Below are 21,057 nucleotides of genomic sequence, written 5' to 3'. Positions count from 1 at the left end.
GACTATTATTGAATATCGTTTTTATTGTGATGTTCTGTTAAAAACGTATCCACGCTTGGCATGGGGCATGCGTCTCTTTTTGTAACTATCACAGATTCACTTTAAGTTTAGCCATAATGGGTTACAATGTTGTATTTTTATACCTCCGTGGCTGTTGTGTAATTGAGTCGTGACAATTGTCGATGTTGAACATTCTTCGTATCACTTCAAGATTCAAAATATAGATTATTTCAGTGAGAGATGTGTCCGATGATAAAGATTCCTGCTTAATTTACAATCCCTTTAATGCCCACAAAACAAGCTCAACAAAAAAGATAGAATGTATAGACACTAAGGACGAGCGGAACGTTGTTCATACGCTACAGCGTTGGATTAATAAAGGAAGAGTGTTTGTATATTTTAACCCATGGATTTCTTAGTAGGTTTATAGTTAATACCTAATAAGGATTCTGCGGTTAAGAATGGTTAAATGACAATAAACACAACTACTGTATATTTAGTTGCATCCCGCATTCGCAGCAAAATGTACGTTAGGAATATATCGGTGGCCTTAACTGTCTTCCTTTATACCATTGCTGGGATTTCATTCGTGAGCTCTGGTTCTTGCAAAGACGTATGTAAGTATACATTATACAACCTAATACGTCAATATAGTTTACTGGTGTACTATCCCGCCAGTAAAATTATTAAAATAAGTTTACCATATAGTTTAAAAACTATGGTAAACTTAGAATGGTAACGTTTATGAACAATAACTATGATTACAATCAAAAAGGTTAATAGTATTAGTAATTAGTTGCTCTTGTTTTCCTTGACTGTAATTCATGGATTTCTCTTGTCTTTTGTCGAATTTTTGTTCTTACAACTTGTTAAGTTGGAGACAATTCAGTAAACTGAAATCTTATTTATTTTATTTTTTAATAAACCATAATTGAGTTTAATTAGTAACCATGAACTATCATATTTATATAACTACCACACTACAACACTAATACATTATGTATACAGTCAACTCTCCCAATACCAGACTCTCTGAAAACCAGAAACTCTCCCAAAATCATACATTTCTTGAGGTCCATATACATATTAAATTAGTTTTTATATCTGTTACTAAAATACCGTAATACTTTGGGTCCGAATGTAGTAGTTACGAAATCTGAATATTGTATATTGTAAATGATAATACTGTCATAATAATGTATCGATCTAAATCATATCTAATGGTAAAAGTGACATTGAGTTATGAAGTCATAGTTTAAGAGATTTGCAGATACCGGAACTAAATTTTTCAAGAACGTTGTATCTTAATCATCGGACATTGTCATGGCCCAATATCGTTTCTGGTTTTAGTGTTTTTAAGCATTGTATGTTATTTGTTTTTGGGTATATATGTCCTAATATTTGCCAAGTTTTAAATGAAGCTTTAAAATAACTTTTTGAGCCGTATAAATATTTTTGTCTTCATTCTATATCTTCCCCTTTTTCTTGCCATTTTTTCTACCATATCTTCATCATCACTATCACCACATTTATTATACCATGGACCTAATTTATAGGTCTATGATTACACCATGGTACAATTTACCCCCCCCCCCACCCTGATTATACGTAGTGAAATATGTCATCCACTTTCGTTGCAGCTAAGTGTCCGTTGCCAAATGGACTGACAAACTCTGGGTTCGCTAACGGTGTCGTGACGCCATGGCCACCAGACAATGGCGCAACAAGAGAACCATGCCTACCATCGGGGAAAAAATATATGAAGTTTACGTGTAACGAAGGATTTCGTTTGCAAGCAGCGAAAATAGAACTGTCTTGTGATAAGATGTATAACTGGAATTTAGATGCACCAACTTGCATTAAGGATCTCCCACCCCCACCGCCTACTTGTAACGATCCTTTCTGTACAGGTATGTAGGCCTACACTGAATAATTATTCAAGTCATGGTTCAAATCCAACAGAGATACTTATTTATTTAGAAATATATCCTAAATATCAGTACATTTAGCTTTTTAATGCATAATATTAGATAGAATTTGATTTATTTTTGTTCATTTTGTATTCATTATATTCATATTCAGCCCAAATCAAAACTACAATTATGACTTTTTTCTTCTTTTTTCCCCTTCAAACGTATTGTGATGACAACTGTAGATATAAGCAGTGCTTCGGGTGAGTGAATATACTATAATGCTAATGATATTAATAGTCGATTTATATTGTTTTTATATAGGCCTACATATTGCATTTTCAGAATAATACAGTATTAATAACTGTATAATCTTTTCTTTTTCCTAAAACAATAAATGCGCGGGATGTTGTCGTACCTAACCATAGAATCGTATCTAACAGGTAAGTCTAATGTGATCTATAAAGCTATGTCTACACTATCAAACTAGTTTATGACTAGATATGATATCACCATATCCATATATGGGCACACATCACATTTTTTTGTCACATAAAGTTTGATAGTGTAGATGAGGCTTAAAGTAATATAAATTCAATGTAGGGCTAACTTGTTTTTAGAACGGATTAAAATAGTTGCTTCAGTATGGTGTTGCCCAATTTGGCCAACATTAAATAATTGGTGTCTTAAATAAGGACGTGTTACTATATTATTTTCCCCAAAAAAGAGAACTTATTATTTTGATGTTACTACTACTTAAATTTAATGACATGTACTGTATTATGTTCTATTATTGTACTTGGGCCAGTGGCCTACATACTATTGAATAAATGAATGAATATTATTGTCTGAAAAGCAAATGTGTATACGTTGTTAACTATCGTTTTCTTTTTATATTGCTAACTTAATGAAGACGGTGCTACTCTGAGATCGAATGCAGGTAAATATTTGAGAATAGTATATTAGTGTTTGTATTAATAAGAAAAATAATTCACATCTTTTCACACATGTCCGATCGAAACCATTCAATGAGGCGTTGAGATTAGTAGAGGCATTAACATAGATAGGCCTACCGGATTCTGTAATAACTGGGCGGGAACATACATTACAGTACAGTAATACTAAAACAAATTTACTATTATATAAACGTGTATTCATTTTGTTTTCTGGATGTAGATGAGGCGTTAGTAATGGTGATCATTGTCTTAGCTGTTCTTTTATTGATGAGCTGGGTGATTTTTCTTTTCGCTTTATTTTGCAAAAGAAAGTAAGTATCATTAAAGTAAAGTAACATTTTAAAAAATATTTTGAAGTATCGGACTAAATAATCATTCTCTTTATAACTGTTTTCGTCATTCTTCATTTTATCTATATGTGTCACTGTGTAAACAGAATCCCTCTCTGTTTCTCTCCGGGCATATTTTCGTGCTGCTATTAACGATTCCTTTTTAAAAATTAATATTATTATATCATTTATGTATTAGAAAACCAATTGGCCGTACAGTACACGAAACCGTCTACGTACACGGTGAACCCCGTCAACAAGTTGTCAAAGGATCAAACGACGTTCAACTAAGTACAAGACCTCCAATTCCAATGCCTAGACAGCAACAGACCACTCTGGAATACGACTATGTACAGACAAGTACAATAATGCCTCGTGGAACTGTAGTGGACACTAATGACTATCTTCAACCGATGTAATCTATCGAACGCCGTTTACGCAAGTTTAGGCGATGATAAAATCAAATGAATTTTTCGTGATGATTCGTTACGAAACGGTGCTGTAGCATCACTTTTTAAAAACTTATTTCACGTCACCCATTTACCGCTGTCTAAAGATAAGTGAAGTTATTATCAATGTTGTTATATAAAGGCCATATTTTATAACAAACAATGGACATTTCAAACTCGGAGTTACCCTTTAGCCTTAACCAACTAGGTTACAATAATGTACACTAATTTGTTACTGAACTATGGAGAATTTTTTTTTTTCCGAAATAAAAGATGAATGAATGAATAGTGTTGCGGAACAACGGCAGTTTAGATTGAACTTTGCTTTTCAAAGATCTTATCCGTTTAAAACGCTCAACCCATCCAATACAGACATATTTTATTGTAAACTAACTATAACATTATGTTAATATTATAAAAGATATGCATAATACAACTATAGAAGAATTTGTAATTGTTCATATTCAAAATAGGCCTACTGTTTCAATCTTAAGTGTGGAACGTGTTGGTAGTTGTTTCCTCCATGGTTTGGAAGTTGCAACACAACAGAGGGCGTTCTAACGTATAATATTATTACTGTACTACATTGAAGGTTACGAGTACTTCTTTCTACATATTCTAATAAATAATTTTGTTTTCACAATTTAAAGTGTTCAATTATAGATCCTATTAAAGTTTTACGCCAAAAAGAACATAAAAAACACAAAAGAAAAACGTATAGAAATTTTACTCTTCCCTAGAATTACCAAATTAAACCGTAACCAATCTTGGACCTAGGCCTACAAAACAATTATGATGCTATGCTGTAGAAAACCCAGTCGTAGGAAGGCGATTGATCATGTTGTCCGAATGATAACTTTTATTTAAAGTGTATTGCCCCCTAAACATAAACATATGAATAAAATCAAACATGAATATGTAGTTTTAGTTACTCACTTTTGCACAAACATGGGCTTTCGGTTGATTTTTTTCAAATTAATATTCTCGTTTTTACCAAGTACAGTTAAAGTGAATAATAAGAAAAAAAATTAGTATTTTTTAATTTCAAGATAAATTATAATTATCTTTGTTACATATTTTTACACTTCTTTGTTCCTATTGTTAAATTGTAGTTGTCTTCCAAAAAACGATTAAAGTTTTATAGTGTGATTATATTACCAAAAAACAAGTACGTCACACATTCGACCTACTCACTTTCTACAATATGAGGATTAAAAGATTGTGCGTTTCGTTCACGTCAAGGATAGACACAAGCCAATGTATTGGAGTCGTTCAACAATTAGAAGAAAAAAAAATGTTAACACGGAGAGTAAACTTGTCTTGTTTTCTAATATTTCATATCTGTATTTTACTTGATGTTGTTGTTGCCCCAGCAGCCACCTGTGCATCTAAATGTAAGTATGGGCATTATATTCGTGAGGGCATTGTCATGCCTATAGCATGGTTAATGGGTGCTTTTAGTGTTTTTCTATCCGTTAAAGGATCGAGTGTATCCGGCCCTAAAGATAAATAATACTTTCGTGTCTCCATTCTATATCACATATAGTATCACATCACAGTACAACCAAATCATGGTTGTAATTCTGTTTATTTCAGTACAGTATTTTAAATTTAATTGAACATTTATAAATGATGTTAATCATTTTAATACACTAATAATTGAATTGTTAAGGCCTAGTTCTTTTATTTCAAATTAACATAAAACACATAGATCTACAAGCAGTGGAATTAAATAACGTAAAGAATGTAAAAATAAAATTAAAAACATAAAAGAAACATAACCACAGTCGATCATTTCTGAAAGAATATAAAGTTTACACGTGAATATAAGTATTAGTATTGAGATTTGTTCCTGCAGTGCTTGTTTGAAGTTTTGTAAATATCTGTGAAAGTTTTGAGCAATTTTTATGTATTTCTTTCATTGTTGAGCGTGGTAAACAATTTATAATAATAATTCAGTTATTTTTCGGTATTTTTCGGTATTTTTCGGTATTTTTCGGTAATTTTCGGTATTTAGTTACACCAGAGTTAATTCAGGGACGCTTCGAAGAGAATATTACAGTACTTTACTACAGTATATCGCATAATTGTTATGATAATAAAAATGTCCCTTTGATAGATTGTCCACTTAATGGAGGTGTATATCCTGGATAGGGATGTTATACTAAACAGAGGGGTTCTAATAATTATTACGAGATAAAATAATGGTTAATTAAGTGGTATGTCTTTAATTAATTAGTTTTATTTCAGATTTATGTCCACTACCGAATGGAGTTCCAGCTACCGGATTTGAAAACGGCAATGTAATTCCATGGCCACCGGCCATGGACACTAATACGGAAGAGCCGTGCCTTCCGCAAGGAAAGAAATATATGAAGTTTACGTGCAATGAAGGATTTCGATTAAAAGCAAAAGAAATACATTTATCGTGTGATGACTCGTTTAATTGGAATCTCGAAGCACCAACATGTGTTCAAGATGTCCCGCCGCCTCCACCGCCACCACCACCTCCCCATGACTCGTCAGATTGCACTGATTCAGTCTGTGAAGGTAGGCCTAAACTATTTAACATTAAACAAAAATATTTAATGTTAACACGAGTGTTTAGATAAATATTTTCGCCATAAGTATCGAAAATACATAAATCCAATATCAGGGCAAAGTGTCGCTGGAGTGGCCGAGAGAAAATGATGAACTGGTTGAAGTGAATTGTCTTGTTATGTTGCTCTGCTCTTTTTATGGACCAGCTTTGGATGAGTAATGCACTCGTGAAGAAGTCACAGGGATTGAAAAGAGGTTTTCATATAACAGTGTGCAAAACACTTGAGATTTTAACTTGAGACATATATCAATAATTATATAAAGACATTTTGTATTGGCACATTACTAATGGAATATGTACAATAAATGAAAACCGATAAGAAATGTTTATTAATCATTTTATATGTTCATTTAAACAACAGATTATTATGAAGAGGAGGAATTCATATCTGATACAGGTAGAGAACATGTTTAATATCTACAGTCTACATAGTTTTGTCCAATAAGATACCACAAATTAGTTTTTGTTTTGTTTTGTTTTTTTAGGCACATTGCCAAGGATAACCAAAAGCAAATTCATTCACTATCCTTCTTAAGCTTGGTTCCCACTAGAACGTAACGCAAAGGACGTTAACGCAACGCAAGCGTTTTAACCAATGGCAAGCGAAGTTACAGACAGTTAGCAATCACAAGCGAATAAGCCATCGCTTGTGATTGGTCAATTCACTTGCGTTGCGTTACGTCCTTGTGTTGCGTCGCTAGTGGGAACCACGCTTTAAAGGTGGCAATCCCGTTCACAATACAGACATATACAACACAAGATGCTCTACATTATTACAAGTCTTTGGGAGTGGAGTTGTACATTTTCATTAGAAAAAAATCCTGACATATGACAGGACTTGAACCCATGACCATTGTATTGGTAGCCAAACATAACCACCAAGCCATCTGGTTACCTTTGTTGAACATTTTTTAGAATTCTGTACCTGTCGATGGGTCTGATACTTGATGATTTTTAAGGAATTTTATCGTAATAATTTGTGTTTGTCAATATATTGTACTACTTACTTAAATATCCAGTTATGAATCGACTTCATAAAACATAACCAAGCGTATAATATGCCTACGCCGAGTTGTTTTAGTGAATATCTTTCAAATCATAATGGCTCTTCATATCACTCACAAATACAATATGCCTTACCACTATGATTTATAACTTTTTTATTTTTGTCTTTTAGATTCAGCGTTAGTTATAGTAATCATAGTGCTGGCAGTGTTGTTGATTCTAAGTTGGCTCTTTTTCCTTTTGTTTTTTATCTGCAGAAGAGAGTATGTAACACTTCTATTACTTTTTATGAATATTTCATTATCATAATTATACAGTTACTACTAAGCATTATTCTAATAATGGAATGCCATTTCGTCAATGCTAGAGACTAAATGACGAAATGACTAAATGACGAAATGACTAAATGACGAAATGACTAAATGACGAAATGACTAAATGACGAAATGACGAAATGACTAAATGACGAAATGACTAAATGACGAAATGACTAAATGACGAAATGACGAAATGACTAAATGATGAAATGACTAACTGACGAAATGACGAAATGACTAAATGACGAAATGACTAAATGACGAAATGACTAAATGACGAAATGACTAAATGACGAAATGACTAAATGACGAAATGACTAAATGACGAAATGATTAAATGACGAAATGACTAAATGACGAAATGACTAAATGACGAAATGACTAAATGACGAAATGACGAAATGACGAAATGACGAAATGGTGTCTTTTGTAAACATATGTCTTACTATTTCAGGACTTCTGTTGTAAAAGTACAAGAAACCGTCTACATCTCAGAACAGCAGCCAACGCTGGTGAAGGGCTCAAATGACAGTTTGTCACCGAGTGCAAGACCACCTATGCCAAAACCAAGAGACGATACTATGGGAGAACCGGATCCAGAATACGAGTATGTTGATAGAGAGAAATTTAAGAGGGAGGAAAACAAACCTGTGTATTTAGAACTAATAGAGTGAACAGTGAACACAATGGGTAGAGCGTTCCATACATTTCCATAAAATAAAGGATATTCAACATCAATGTGATGCTTTGATAACTCATTGTAAATACCTTTCGAATTAATAACGTATCGTTTAGCCCAAGAATCTTCGCCAGACAATCACATATTCAATTTTGAATTCTCTAGACTAATTGTTGTTATTTTTGCTTAAACCGTTTACTATTATTTATACTATAAATACAGAAACGAAACAGAATGCTCTATGATTATATGAAGGAGTTTTTAAATTAATATATGCCTGGCCGAATAACAAGCTAACGAATTCATGGATTATTGTAACTAGGCTACAAAAAAACTAGGCTACAAAATGGACAATTTTGTAAGATACGATACACATCGGTAAACAAAAATTTTGTACAAGGAAAATGTATTCGGTATAGGCCTAGTCGAAACCATTGTATTTGTACAGTATTTCATCTTTTGTAACACAAAAATGCGCAACCAATTGAGTTTTCGGATTCGTACGAATATCACCTTGTCCAAACGTTATATATCTATTTCAAAAAGGTAGCCTGGGTTGTCTATTTTTACAAAGAAAAATACTATTTTTATTATACATTAAAAATCAATAACAATCAATAACAAAATTACGAATAATGTATGCTGTGGAATCACTTTATAAAAAGTAGGGGGAGGATATTTTTTTTGCGTATTGTTGTACCGTGGTTGAATAAACAAAATGAGTAAGAGAGTTTGACAATTCTCTTGTTAACATTGAAAAACACAGTGAAATTGTAGACGTCGTATGTATTGTTATAATTCTTTTATTAGTGACCTATTGACTATTCGTTGTACACAAAATGTGAGTGGACAATGATTTAGTACCATTTGAACGACAAAGAAGAAACTTCAGAGTCATTGAGGTTCTTTTATGAAACTCAGTGTCATTGTTAAGAATGAGCTTAGTAAAATTCTTTTCTGAACACCACGATATCTAAGTACAGTCGCCAACCTGTCATACACACAAGATCTAAACATGGAGGAACACAATCATGTTACTTATATTATTTTGTTGACGATGTCATTTTTGGTTGTCACTCTCGCGGTTAATGATACTTGTGAAGGTAAGTTTTCAACTGATAAACGATCTATGAGGTTTGTTGTTAGTATTACAAAACCTGCTATATTATATTATAGGACCAACTTTTTAAAACAGCATCAATAGCATAGTGAGCCTAATAATACTGTAAATGCTATTCTTTACTTTTAAAAATCATAAATATGGGATTCATAGATAAAATATCATGGGAAGATATCTTAGAAGAAAGCTTAGGCATCATTTGGTCTCTAAAAACATCATTAACATCATTGTGTTCCGCTCTAACTCTTATTTTAAAGTTTAAATACATACGTCATAATTCGGGCGTTTCCAAAGTATAGACAGTCCATTATGTACAGTCATCAGACGAAACAGGCCCAAAATCAAGAAATTATGAATATACCTATACTTGCTTAATCTCACTAACCTTACAAAATGGTAATAACAAATATAGGTATTATGATGTATGAAATCTTAAAATAATAATAATTAAGAATCCACCGAAAGTGCATTAATTTCTTAGCCTACCCTACGTTTATGAGTTATTTATAAACGGGTATAATTGGACCGTCGATTTTGACAACAAAAAAGGGCCAAATATTTATATTGGTTTCCATTGTAATCAATATGCATGCTATTGTAAAAAAGGGGTATGCATGATTAAGCGTGGTTATAGGTTACACAATATATTTCTGAAGCGGCTCGGTCCATTAAGCTAGAGAACGATCGCGGTTCCACAACATAAAAATGAAATGGCGATTATAAACAACCGACAATTTCCGATAATATTTATATGGGCAAGTTATTTCGTGGGTATTCGTGCACCTACACCAGCACCAGCATGTCAAGGTAAGATGTTTCTCTTTGACGCGGGCTTTGAAAATATCTATCGGGTGTGTTGTTGTCAAATTTGGGTGTGAACTTGAACCAGTTCATTATTTTTTTTACACGCGACAAATATGAAGCAGGATCGTCACCGTCTATTGAGGTTATAGTGACTATAATATTATGTGTAAATATTATACAGTATAATATTTTACAGGCCCGGTATTGATCGTAATTAGCCCCTCATACTTTTAAAATGTCTAATAATGATATAACTGTTTATCCTATTCTTTATCACTGTGCTCAAGTATACCAATATGACTATTGAGAACAGTGTTAAATGGGATCGTACATTAATGTTATTTTTTGTATATTGTTAAGTTTATCCTATTCTTTATCACTGTGCTCAAGTATACCAATATGACTATTGTCTGGTATTATCCTCATATAAAATCATACAGTACATGAATGCATATTGTTTATATTACACAAAATATTAATAATTAACTATGGAACTTAAACTTTCATTGAGGCCCACCTGTTATTCTGGGTATCTGAATAAATGGACGGCGTAAAAATCTTACCATAAATAATAGGCCCCCTAGTAAATTGTAAATGCTACTCATCTTCCTCTTTCGTGACAGTTTCCCACTTTTATCTATCTATTTCACATTGATCGTTAAAGAGATATATTCAAATTATATTGTTTTATCTTTGGGCTATGGCTATACATTATTTTGATTCCCCCTCTCTATTTATTCACAGCCCACAGTTGAAATGAAATTCTCCTCCTGATTTTAAATATTTGCTTTTATTGAAAATTATATACCGTGGTAGAGAAATTCCTGAGAATTCCTCCATCCATGATAACCAATCGGTGTGTTGTTAGGCCTGTTACTATAATAATAATTAGTCTGTAAATATTTGACAAACGGAATAGTACTCTAGGACATTGAAAACCTATAAAGTAGTAAACCTACACAAAAAGGTTAAGTCATATAGATACAGTGTTATGGAATATACTTTATTAAATTATTGTGACTGTACAGGTCGATTGTACACCACAGCCTGTGTGCACTGTATTCGTGTGGTATTGTATTTAGTAAATGTAGCATTACGTGGTGCATGCGTAAAAAATGTGTGACGTTATAATAATGCAGTAAGACTAACACCATGTAAACATAGGCCCATTAATAAAAATTGTAATTCGTATGGACGGTCATTGGGGCCATAATAGTTACAATTTAAATGGCCGCCCATACTTTCTATGTCTCATATAGTTAAATGACGTACAAGAAAAGTTATGTAAACGCAAGGGTGAAATATTTTATTAGTAAAGACGGTGTACCACTAGTGATTCGTTTCAACTTTTAATATACAAACATAGTACAAATACGCTATTCTGTATACAGTATTAGGTTACCTTAGATTAGGTACCTGTGGCTGAGAATACTGTGCATTTAAGACACAACTTTGCGCTGATTACTAGCTGCATTATGGGAGTATGTTTACATACGTGTTTGATCCCAAAAACAATGACTGGGGTAATAATGTTCAGCGCTTAGAGGTTTCACAACATTAGGCGCAATATAAATCCAGGATATTATTATTATATAACAACGATTAATTTGTTATATTTTGTAAGAATATTGCTCGTAAATATTATCAAATTAACTATCAGTTATCACAATCTGTATCAAGTACTGATTTATTTGAATACAACATTGACTTTTTGTATAAAATATCTTCTTTTCTAGATACCTGTCCTAAATTATTTAATGTGAACGTAGAACCGCCACTACCAGAGGATGGGACGTGCTACAATGATACTATTAGTTATTTAGTTATTACTTGCCCGGTAGGCCAACAATTGGAGTTGCTCTGTCCGCCAATGACTACCTCTCTAAACGGTGACTTATATTGTGCGCCAGCGGACGGTTCATTACCGAATTGCCCACCACCGACACCATGCCCGGATCCTCAAAATGACTGCCCACCACCCTCGACACCATGCCCAGACCCACGTAAGTATTTTTGGGTCAGATATTTTGTTCGAGATGTGTATATAGTGTAGTAGCGAATGATGAAAGGATATACTAAAGTTAAGAATTCTTCAGAACAGGGAGTTGTAAAATAAGAAACTCTCTGTGCTCAGAATTATGTAAGAGTATATAGACATTATTATCCATGTAGGGCTTCACTCTGCTGATATACAGTATGATGTTATTTTTCGAAAATGTATAACAGTATATTATTAGCCCAGTTTAGAGTCTTATTTCAGTCCAGTCTTATTTATCATTTGAATTTGGTTTAGGTCAATATTAGCGAGTGAGTGATGAGTGACTGCCCAATAATACATAACTAAAATATATTAAACTATATTTAATACTTATAATATTTGTTTTCTTCTTATAGCTCCTTCGTCGTCGGACACAGGTAAGACGGGTCCGATTTATTGATTCGTTTACACTGTTCTCTATTTGAAATTAGCTATTTAATCGTATAGTGGTGGAACAATTTAAACAATTAGTCATTCGGTAAATTGATCATTCGGCTCAGTGTATATTCCAATTCTCACCTTATACAAGCTTCTTCTTCGTTTGTTGGCATGGCTTATAATTGTCAAACTTAACTTGGATAGTAATATAGCTTTGAATTGTGAACAAATCAGGATCTTTTTTTTTGGGACACTGTCAGTATCTCTCGCATTACGGTCATACATTAAGTAAATAGTAACTAGTAACTAATTTTTTCACAACTATACCCTCCACCCCACCCCCTATTTATTTTTGTATTTAAGACAGGACCACAATGCAGAACAGGTTCTTTTACTTGATTGTGTAATCCTGGATAAATATGTTATTAAATAAAATAAACGAATGAATAGGGGTTGACATTTTGTTGACACGAGAATGTCACGAAAAAGCGACAAAGGCGGTATATTGCAATATTTTAGAAATATTAGTAGGATAAAAAACCGACTGCGATTATTAAGTTGACTTTTGTTTACTAATTATTTTTCTCTCTGTTTTACAGTATTGATAGTGATCATTGTCGTGTTGGCTCTTGTTCTTGTACTCAGCTGGGCTGCATTTATATCATTCATTTGTTTAAGAAATACAAAAAGGTAAGAAAATACATAAACCTATTACGCCCCTAGAGTAATAGTACATGTAATAGTATTAATAATAAAGGCTTTAACACGTTGGTTTTCTGTCAATCGTCTGTATCTGTTGACGCCCACTATTCAACACACACCTCTCATTACAAGCAAAAAACATGTTCTCATATAATTTCAACGAAAAAGAAAAATTGTTTTTCCTGCGTCCTTCCAGATTATGAGAGGAACTCAGTTAAAAGTTAAGTGAAACAACATATCAACATGTTCAAACTTAATACAATAGCCTATATATCATATATAATACTGTATGTAACACATAACAAATTTGATATGGGGCATATCAAACAGTGACCATGTGGGAGAAGAGAAGAAACTCTGGAATCTTTATTATCGCTATAATGTCGTACGAGAATTGGGTGGAAAATATACAACTATATGTTGTAATAGCCCAAATCTGACAAAACAATTAAAAAAAAAATTTGTATTCGGCCTAGATTAATTTACATAATATTTTTGTAATTTGTTATTATAATATATATTATATATATTATATGCCTATTAAATTTTATTGTGTTTCTATTGTTGCAGTGGATCTGCCAAAGAAAAGAAAAAACAAATCGGAAACGTATACGCCCCTACTCCACAGAAGTCAAAAGCAAAAAATAACAACAAAAACGCGGAAAAGATGAGCATGAGTTACAGGCCTCCATTACCGAACCCTAGACCCGGTTCAACCACAGAAGCACAGCAGCAAGACGAATATGCATATATTGATCCAAAGCAAATTCCCGGAAACCCAAGTCCGGATTATCTGGAGGTGATGCCTTAATTAACCAGCTTATAAACCAATGTACAGTATCATTAGGGAATATGGAATTTCACTCTTCCCTGGTATCATTCACTTCGTAATATTCAATTTCGATGTTTTATATCTGACAATTGAGTGCTGCTGTTCTGTCCTATTAATCGAACTGAGATCAGGAAAAGCGCCTGTTGTCTTGGAAAAAAATCAAACCACACTAAACATATTTCATCTTTAAGAACAACATACTGTAATTCATATACGGTCTATCGTAGTTAAGTTATTGTCATTTTATTTTAAACTTTATTTAACCACTTGCAACAAAATAATTAGATATCGTCTTAGGCTATATGGACTCCGATATACCACCGTAAACAATGTGGAACAAGTTCGAATTCATGAAATAGGACATGATGTATTTACGTTTTTTTTTGTTTTTTTTGTGTTAATCTTAAAACTTTCTTTCTTTATTACAATATAAATTGATTTGTAGAATTGTGTTTTATTTCTCTTTCGAAAATGGATTGTATATAATAATAATACTAATAGTTCATTCTTATGTAGCGCATATAAGCAAGCTCTCAATGCGCTGAACATTATTACCCCAGTAATTTTTTTGATCAAACACGCATGGAAACATACTCTTATAATGCAGCTAGTAATCAGCGCAAAGTTCTGTCTTCATCTAACCGGGTACCCATTTCTACACCTGGGTGGAGAGAGGCAAACGTAAGTTAAGTATCTTGCCTAAGGATACAAGCAATGCGGCAAGAGTTCAATCCTACGTCTATGAAATTACCACTAGAGCTTGTAGGTCTAATTTTCATTTCTAATATAATTAAGCCTTTCTTTAAACTCTCTCAACATTTCTCGTTTATATTTATTGTCGTGTATATAGGCTATACATGTTGACAATGATTTTGACCCAATAAAATGAATGAATGAATCTCATAGGCTATAACATAATATACATTATTATAAAAATCCTATATTTTTTTAAAAATTATGTATTTAATTATGCTAAATGCTAAACACTGTGACGTTTACAACATGTATCTCAGATCTTATTTCTAGATTGTAAACTATGAAATACTAACTTATGTTCAACGATATTGCGTGGGATAGTTGGAATTATTTTCGGTGTTTAGTCAAGGGTGTCCGAGCACTTTGAATGAAACATTAATTAATTTCAATCTTCCCTGGTAGGGCCTATCAGTGTATTCGTTCCACCCAGTGAACTGTTTTGTATTAACTTCACCCGTCATTTCTTTAGACTTAGAATTAATTACAGGATTGATAGTGTCTGTCTCGCATTCTGGTCTACTGTGATTCTGAATAGTAAAATTACACTTTTTTTTTCTAAGTTACTGTTTTCTCTAGCTGAAATAGTAAGGTATTTATATAACCATAATTTGTTTTAATACATGAAATAATTGCAAATAAACCTTTTTAAATATGTGATGTGCATAATAATTGATTATATATATTGTTATACTGTATGTCTTGTTATAAACATAATACCAACCAGAACACCCCTATTTTACAATGGATTATTCTCAATTGTGTAGTAAACCCTCAGTAAACAACAGAGCGTCCTTATCTCCCAGCAACCATTCACAAAGCACCGAACTTAGCATCGATTCCTAATTTTAAACATGGCTTCCATGGATCGAGGAGTTAAGCCACAACAAGTGCAACAAGATACAGCATACGTTCCTATTTTAGAAACAGTTGAGAATTCTTTTGACTTTGAGAATGTTGCTAAATTACCACTGTGGGACGAAGAGGGCAATATGATACCTTTTGATCACCTTTATAAAAAGCATAAAGTGATCGTTATTTTCATTCGGGTAAGTTACGTAAGTACTAATTCAGGTATGTCGGCACAGAAACGTTTTGACCGTGGGAAAGAGATTCAATTCAGTGGGCCTAGCAGCACATTAAACGAAATAGGCCTTACAGGTGAAAAATAAATTTTATTTCTCGTCTGTTATTATATTTTTTAATGCATTTGAATCGAGCAGAAGATAATCATATATGATAGAATTACACTTACTGTGACTAATATCTATGTTATGCGCGATTTGAACGATTTGCGCAATTTGAAATTGCGCAAAAAAATCCTTGCGCAATTTGAAATTGCGCAAAGAATTCTTGCGCAATTTAAAATTGCGCAAGGATTTTTTTGCGCAATTTCAAATTGCGCAATCAACTTGCGCAATTTCAAATTGCGCAAGAAAATCTTTGCGCAATTTTAAATTGCGCTGCACAATTTGTAAATTGCGCAAGATAGTTCTTGCGCAATATGACACCTTTGCGCAATTTGAAAACGAACTGTAAATTTTCAAATTGCGCAACAAAATTCTACCAGACAACGGTATTATAATAATTTATTGGAAACTAAATAACTCAAAATAAAACATAATAAATGCGAAGATAACATGTGTATAATAAATACATAACATTTATTATTACAATTAAATAATATTATCACTGTAACTTGAAATAAATCAAAATAAATGTAAAAATTAAGTTTTTAATATTAGTTTAAGCTAGGCCATGTAACCTAGTCAGTATCAGTAGTCCAGACCCTAGCTAGGCTAGAGTAGTATAGCCGGCCGCCCGCGCCGCGCCCGCCTGGTGGAACACCACCGCTTCGTTTTCCTTCGTCGGTTCTTCGACGGTATGCTAACTTATAACAATATTTGCACTACTAAAATAAGGAAATGCGATATTTATCTTTAATTTTGAATCATTCTTAGAAATTACTATATAAATATGGGTGTGCATGATTTCACAATCTGTCGAAAAACCTTGCGCAGTTTGCAGATTACTTGCGCAATTTAATACGTTGCTTGCGCAATTTGAAACACATGTTTCAATTCAAATTGCGCAAGGATTTTTTTTGCGCAATTTCAAATTGCGCAAATCGTTCAAATCGCGCATAACATCTGCATCATGTTTTCATTTCAGCATTTTCTATGTTTCATCTCAAGGGATTATGTTGAAGGTATGTATATTTTCTACTTTCAGATTTCCATTTTGTTATGTTGTTTATTTAATTTAAATTTTCCCAATGTCAAACTAATCAAATTATTTTAACGCTTCGAGTTGGACTTAAACAAGTTACGTTTACGGTACGGTATATGTCACTCACCAACTAACTGTTTCTATATTATTTTTATCTTTCACAGATTTAGCAAAAATTCCAGAATCATACTTAAAGGTAAAGCAAAATATAACAGTAATTTTGGCTATCCAGGGGATTCTTTGGTGAAAGCCTTAAAATAAGCCCCAAAGCTCTGTCTACACTATTGTGACAAAAAATGTGAGGTGCCCATATATGGACATGATGATGGCATATCAATACCATATTTGGGTATATCACTACCAACCATATTTGGGTACATCACAATTTTTATCAAACTAGACAGTGTAGACAAAGCATTAGGATGGGTGAAAGAAGACTTTGTGTACTCCCTCCCCTACCCAGCAGCACAACTACAGCTTAAATTACAAACAGCCTCACTGAGGTTGTGGTGTACGATAATGATTTGTGATGATTGTCATACATCTTGTTAAATATCATTTCCTGATAGAAATTGAACAGGAAAGGGCCTATTTCACTCTCGTACTGAACCTAGTGTAGCCTGTAAAATAACGGTCAGGCCTGCACCTGGTAGTAATGCTTGTGTTTTGTTTTAAAGGATGCAAATGTTAGGCTTGTCGTAATTGGCTGTGCACCACATAAATATATAAAGGTAAGATTTGTTTTGTTGTTCAGTAGTTAGAGATAGAGTTAGATTTAATTCAAAACAAAGGATAATTTTAATAGAAATATCACATCTCAATGTCTGAAAAAAACACTTGCACCAGCCAGGCCAATGAATATAGAAATGGGTTAAGCTTGTTTAAAATAGACTGAGTGTACTTGTACCAGAACCTCACATTGCAGTCGTTTAATCCATAACAACATGGATTATTTTGCATGCAATTTACTCTTAATTCCGTGGGTGGACAAAGGTAACTGTCTAACAACAGGACACTGAGCTCACCTTGCCAAAATAGGAACTTGTACCAGTCCTTTGATCTGGCTGCGACAAATACCAACAGTACTGTATTCTCTGCGGGGAGTGGAATTCTGATCATGTAGCAGCCACAGATAAACCCTTTAATCTCCGGAGCCCAGCATCCTGTTGTTAAATTGCCTTGTGCAAACTTCTTTTTCTTTTTTTTACAATTCTTAAGAAAATGTTTTGGTGCACAGCAATAAGGGTTATGAAACAGAATAATTGTTTACTTTTTTCGTTGCAGCAATATAAAGAAGAAACTAAATATCCATTTGAGATGTACTGTGACATTGAGCGAGATGTTTACAACACACTTGGTATGAAAGAAATACAAAACTGCGGAAATGGTAATTATCATTATACAGTAATTATGTATACAGTAATTATACAGTAATTATCATTATTTTTATTTTTTTATTTTATTCAATCGAAACCAACAGCGATAATTACCGCCACTAACAGGTTTGATACAAACGAAGCCAGGACTGTTTAAAGCACCTTGATTGGTCCTGACATTGATCAGGGCTTCTCTCGTCCAGTGCCCACCTTGACCAGAGGTCTAAGGCAGATACTAGATGCAGGGGCTGCCATAAGAGTCAGCAGTGCTGATTTCAAATGCCTAACGGGACCCCAGCTCCGTATACAGCACCCGCTATTCCCAGATGGTCTCCCATCCAAGCTCTAACCAGGCCCAACGTTGCTTAACTTAACGTGGTAAAGCCGTATTATACAGTTTATTTGTTTGTTTAGGATTCAATATTGCATGTCTACATATATAAATGAAAGGTTGTAGTGCCAGAACACAGTTTTTAAACAAAAATCACTGATATTCATAAAGCACTTTCATACCTACAAAACTTCCTGAAAGTAAAAATATTAAGCTCTGTCTACACTATCAAACTTTATGTGACAAGAAATGAAGATCACTACCATATTTGGGCATATCACTACCATATTTGAGGCACCACATTGTTTTTGTAGTGTAGTAGACAGAGCTTAAGACGCTTTCATACCTACAAAACTTCCTGCTCTATGTCATGTGTTTGGACTAAATTATATATTTAGCCTTCTTTTAGAAAAGCCTAAGTTTCACCTACAATTACTGTAAGCCTCCATGTGTCACATTCTTATTCAAAGCAAACGATAACAAATATATACATTTTGTTTTAAATGTGACATTAAAATTATATATTCATCAGTATGTGTATGTATCTAAAATTACTTTTTAAATTAATGTTTTTAATTAATGTAATTTAAACCAGATTCATCATGTAACCATAAAGAAACTTGTTTTATATTGTGCAGGTAGCAAACATTTAAAGCACTCTCTCATTGGTGGGCTCCTTAAAAGCACATGGAAAGCAATCAAAACAGGTGATTTCCAGGGTGATGTAAAGCAACAAGGTGGTTCCTTCATCTTAGGTCCAGGTAAGTTGAATGAATGGACTGTGGAATAACAGTATGCAATGATGTTTCTGTCTACACTATCAAATGTTATGTGACAAAGAAATGTGATGTAGCTTTATATGGACATGATGATGTCATATCACTACCATATTTAAGCATATCACTACCATATTTGGGAACATCACACTTTTTATCAAACTAGTTTGATAGTGTAGACAGAGCTTAACACATGCCTCCTCTGAAAGTTGAATGTGTTCCACAGATACATGACTAATCTCTCTCTCGATGATCATGGAACACGAAAATGCAATTTCTCCTAATTTTATTGGAAAAAAAAAACATTTATACTTTCTACTACCAACCAAGGCTCTGTATAATAAATTGATAAATCATAATAAGTTGGCACTGCATTTTCGGCTTTAACCGCATGCCTGACATACCCATGTTACTATTTATAGTTACCAATATCTTCAGTTTTTTTTAATAGCGCCCTCTATGGCCTAATGTATATTTCAAATGTTGTAACGCCCTCTATATTTTGGACATACTTTCATAAAACCTTACATTTACCCAATTTATGAATCATTTCTTTTTCAGTTAGTTGAAAAAGTATAATTTTTTTTAATATTGATATTGAAATTTTAATATTTTTGTAGGAGACCAAGTGCATTTTATGCATCGTGATAAAGCTGACCAAGATCATCGACCAATCAACCAACTGCTAGCTGTTGCAGGTGTTCAACAAGTATCATATCCAAAAGATCCTCGCATATTTGATGTTTAATTTGCATATCTTAATCGGACGTCTTACATAAGGTTAATGTTAAAAATGTATTTATAAGGTCTGGGTTTCAGAATGTATTGTAAGAAAAAAAAATGTTTTTGAATGATTTCAGATGTTTCTTGTACTTAAGAGAATTTACTGTATATTAATTCTTCCAAGATTGATTTAAAAAAAAAGTTGTGTAAACTTGTTGACTATGTATACAACAAGTGATTTGGCAAAATAAATATATGTATATTGTGAGATATGATAATAAGATATCCTAGTGGTATAGGTGTCTTGCTATGTTATATACTAATGAAATAAATGAATACAGTGTAAAGGTCTGATTCATAAATATTATGCCCAAAAGGCTTTCAAATAAGATAAGATAAAATGTATGCGTATATTACATAATGCGTAACTATTTGTTATTAAAAATTATTATTATGCACCTTATTTATTTAATGTTATACAGTATTTGTAATATTTACATAATATATAAGATGCTTGTTTCGTATATTAAATTTGTATATATTTGACATGATATTTTTGTTTGTTTTCAATTTATATTTTACTAATGTTCTAATGCTCATTTCTTTCACATAGCTGAAATAGCTTTTATATATTTAAATTATGCACCCTTTATTTTGGTTAAATTTTAGGCAAGTTTGGAAAATATAATGAAATTTCAATATCATGAAGTGATGTTTATTTTCAAAATTTAAGTAAGGAAGAAAAGAA

General features: G+C 32.9%; 4 protein-coding genes across 6 annotated transcripts; all 4 read left to right on the top strand.

Annotated features, from left to right (window-relative positions):
* The first annotated feature begins 523 nt into the window (after window positions 1-523).
* LOC140051855 (uncharacterized) lies at window positions 524-4,007 on the top strand. The gene is made up of 7 exons (XM_072097181.1): window positions 524-617; window positions 1,641-1,910; window positions 2,156-2,173; window positions 2,339-2,353; window positions 2,824-2,850; window positions 3,087-3,177; window positions 3,395-4,007. Exons 1-7 carry the CDS (start codon window positions 524-526, stop codon window positions 3,612-3,614), a joined length of 735 nt encoding a protein of 244 aa, XP_071953282.1. The 3' UTR covers window positions 3,615-4,007.
* Window positions 4,008-4,848: 841 nt separating this feature from the next.
* Window positions 4,849-9,007, top strand: LOC140051852 (uncharacterized). The gene is made up of 5 exons (XM_072097178.1): window positions 4,849-5,038; window positions 5,895-6,194; window positions 6,608-6,643; window positions 7,424-7,514; window positions 8,023-9,007. Exons 1-5 carry the CDS (start codon window positions 4,849-4,851, stop codon window positions 8,240-8,242), a joined length of 837 nt encoding a protein of 278 aa, XP_071953279.1. The 3' UTR covers window positions 8,243-9,007.
* Window positions 9,008-9,120: 113 nt separating this feature from the next.
* LOC140051934 (uncharacterized) lies at window positions 9,121-15,575 on the top strand. Of its 2 annotated transcripts, none has more exons than XM_072097285.1 (5): window positions 9,121-9,350; window positions 11,908-12,174; window positions 12,566-12,586; window positions 13,187-13,277; window positions 13,860-15,575. In XM_072097285.1, the coding sequence occupies exons 1-5, from the start codon at window positions 9,263-9,265 to the stop codon at window positions 14,098-14,100; spliced, it is 708 nt and encodes a 235-aa protein (XP_071953386.1). In that variant the 5' UTR covers window positions 9,121-9,262; the 3' UTR covers window positions 14,101-15,575. The 2 variants fall into 2 exon arrangements, with proteins under 2 accessions (XP_071953386.1, XP_071953385.1); XM_072097284.1 differs by lacking the exon at window positions 9,121-9,350 and adding an exon at window positions 10,023-10,174.
* Window positions 15,576-15,645: 70 nt separating this feature from the next.
* Window positions 15,646-20,850, top strand: LOC140051935 (peroxiredoxin-like 2C). Of its 2 annotated transcripts, none has more exons than XM_072097286.1 (7): window positions 15,646-15,932; window positions 17,047-17,083; window positions 17,268-17,299; window positions 17,781-17,834; window positions 18,388-18,490; window positions 19,449-19,571; window positions 20,207-20,850. In XM_072097286.1, the coding sequence occupies exons 1-7, from the start codon at window positions 15,729-15,731 to the stop codon at window positions 20,332-20,334; spliced, it is 681 nt and encodes a 226-aa protein (XP_071953387.1). In that variant the 5' UTR covers window positions 15,646-15,728; the 3' UTR covers window positions 20,335-20,850. The 2 variants fall into 2 exon arrangements, with proteins under 2 accessions (XP_071953387.1, XP_071953388.1); XM_072097287.1 differs by having other exon boundaries at window positions 15,667-15,923.
* The last annotated feature ends 207 nt before the right edge of the window (window positions 20,851-21,057 follow it).

This window comes from Antedon mediterranea, chromosome 6, assembly GCF_964355755.1.
Source record: "Antedon mediterranea chromosome 6, ecAntMedi1.1, whole genome shotgun sequence".
Classification (NCBI taxonomy): Eukaryota; Metazoa; Echinodermata; class Crinoidea; order Comatulida; family Antedonidae; genus Antedon; species Antedon mediterranea.
This window is presented reverse-complemented; position numbering and strand designations above follow the sequence as displayed.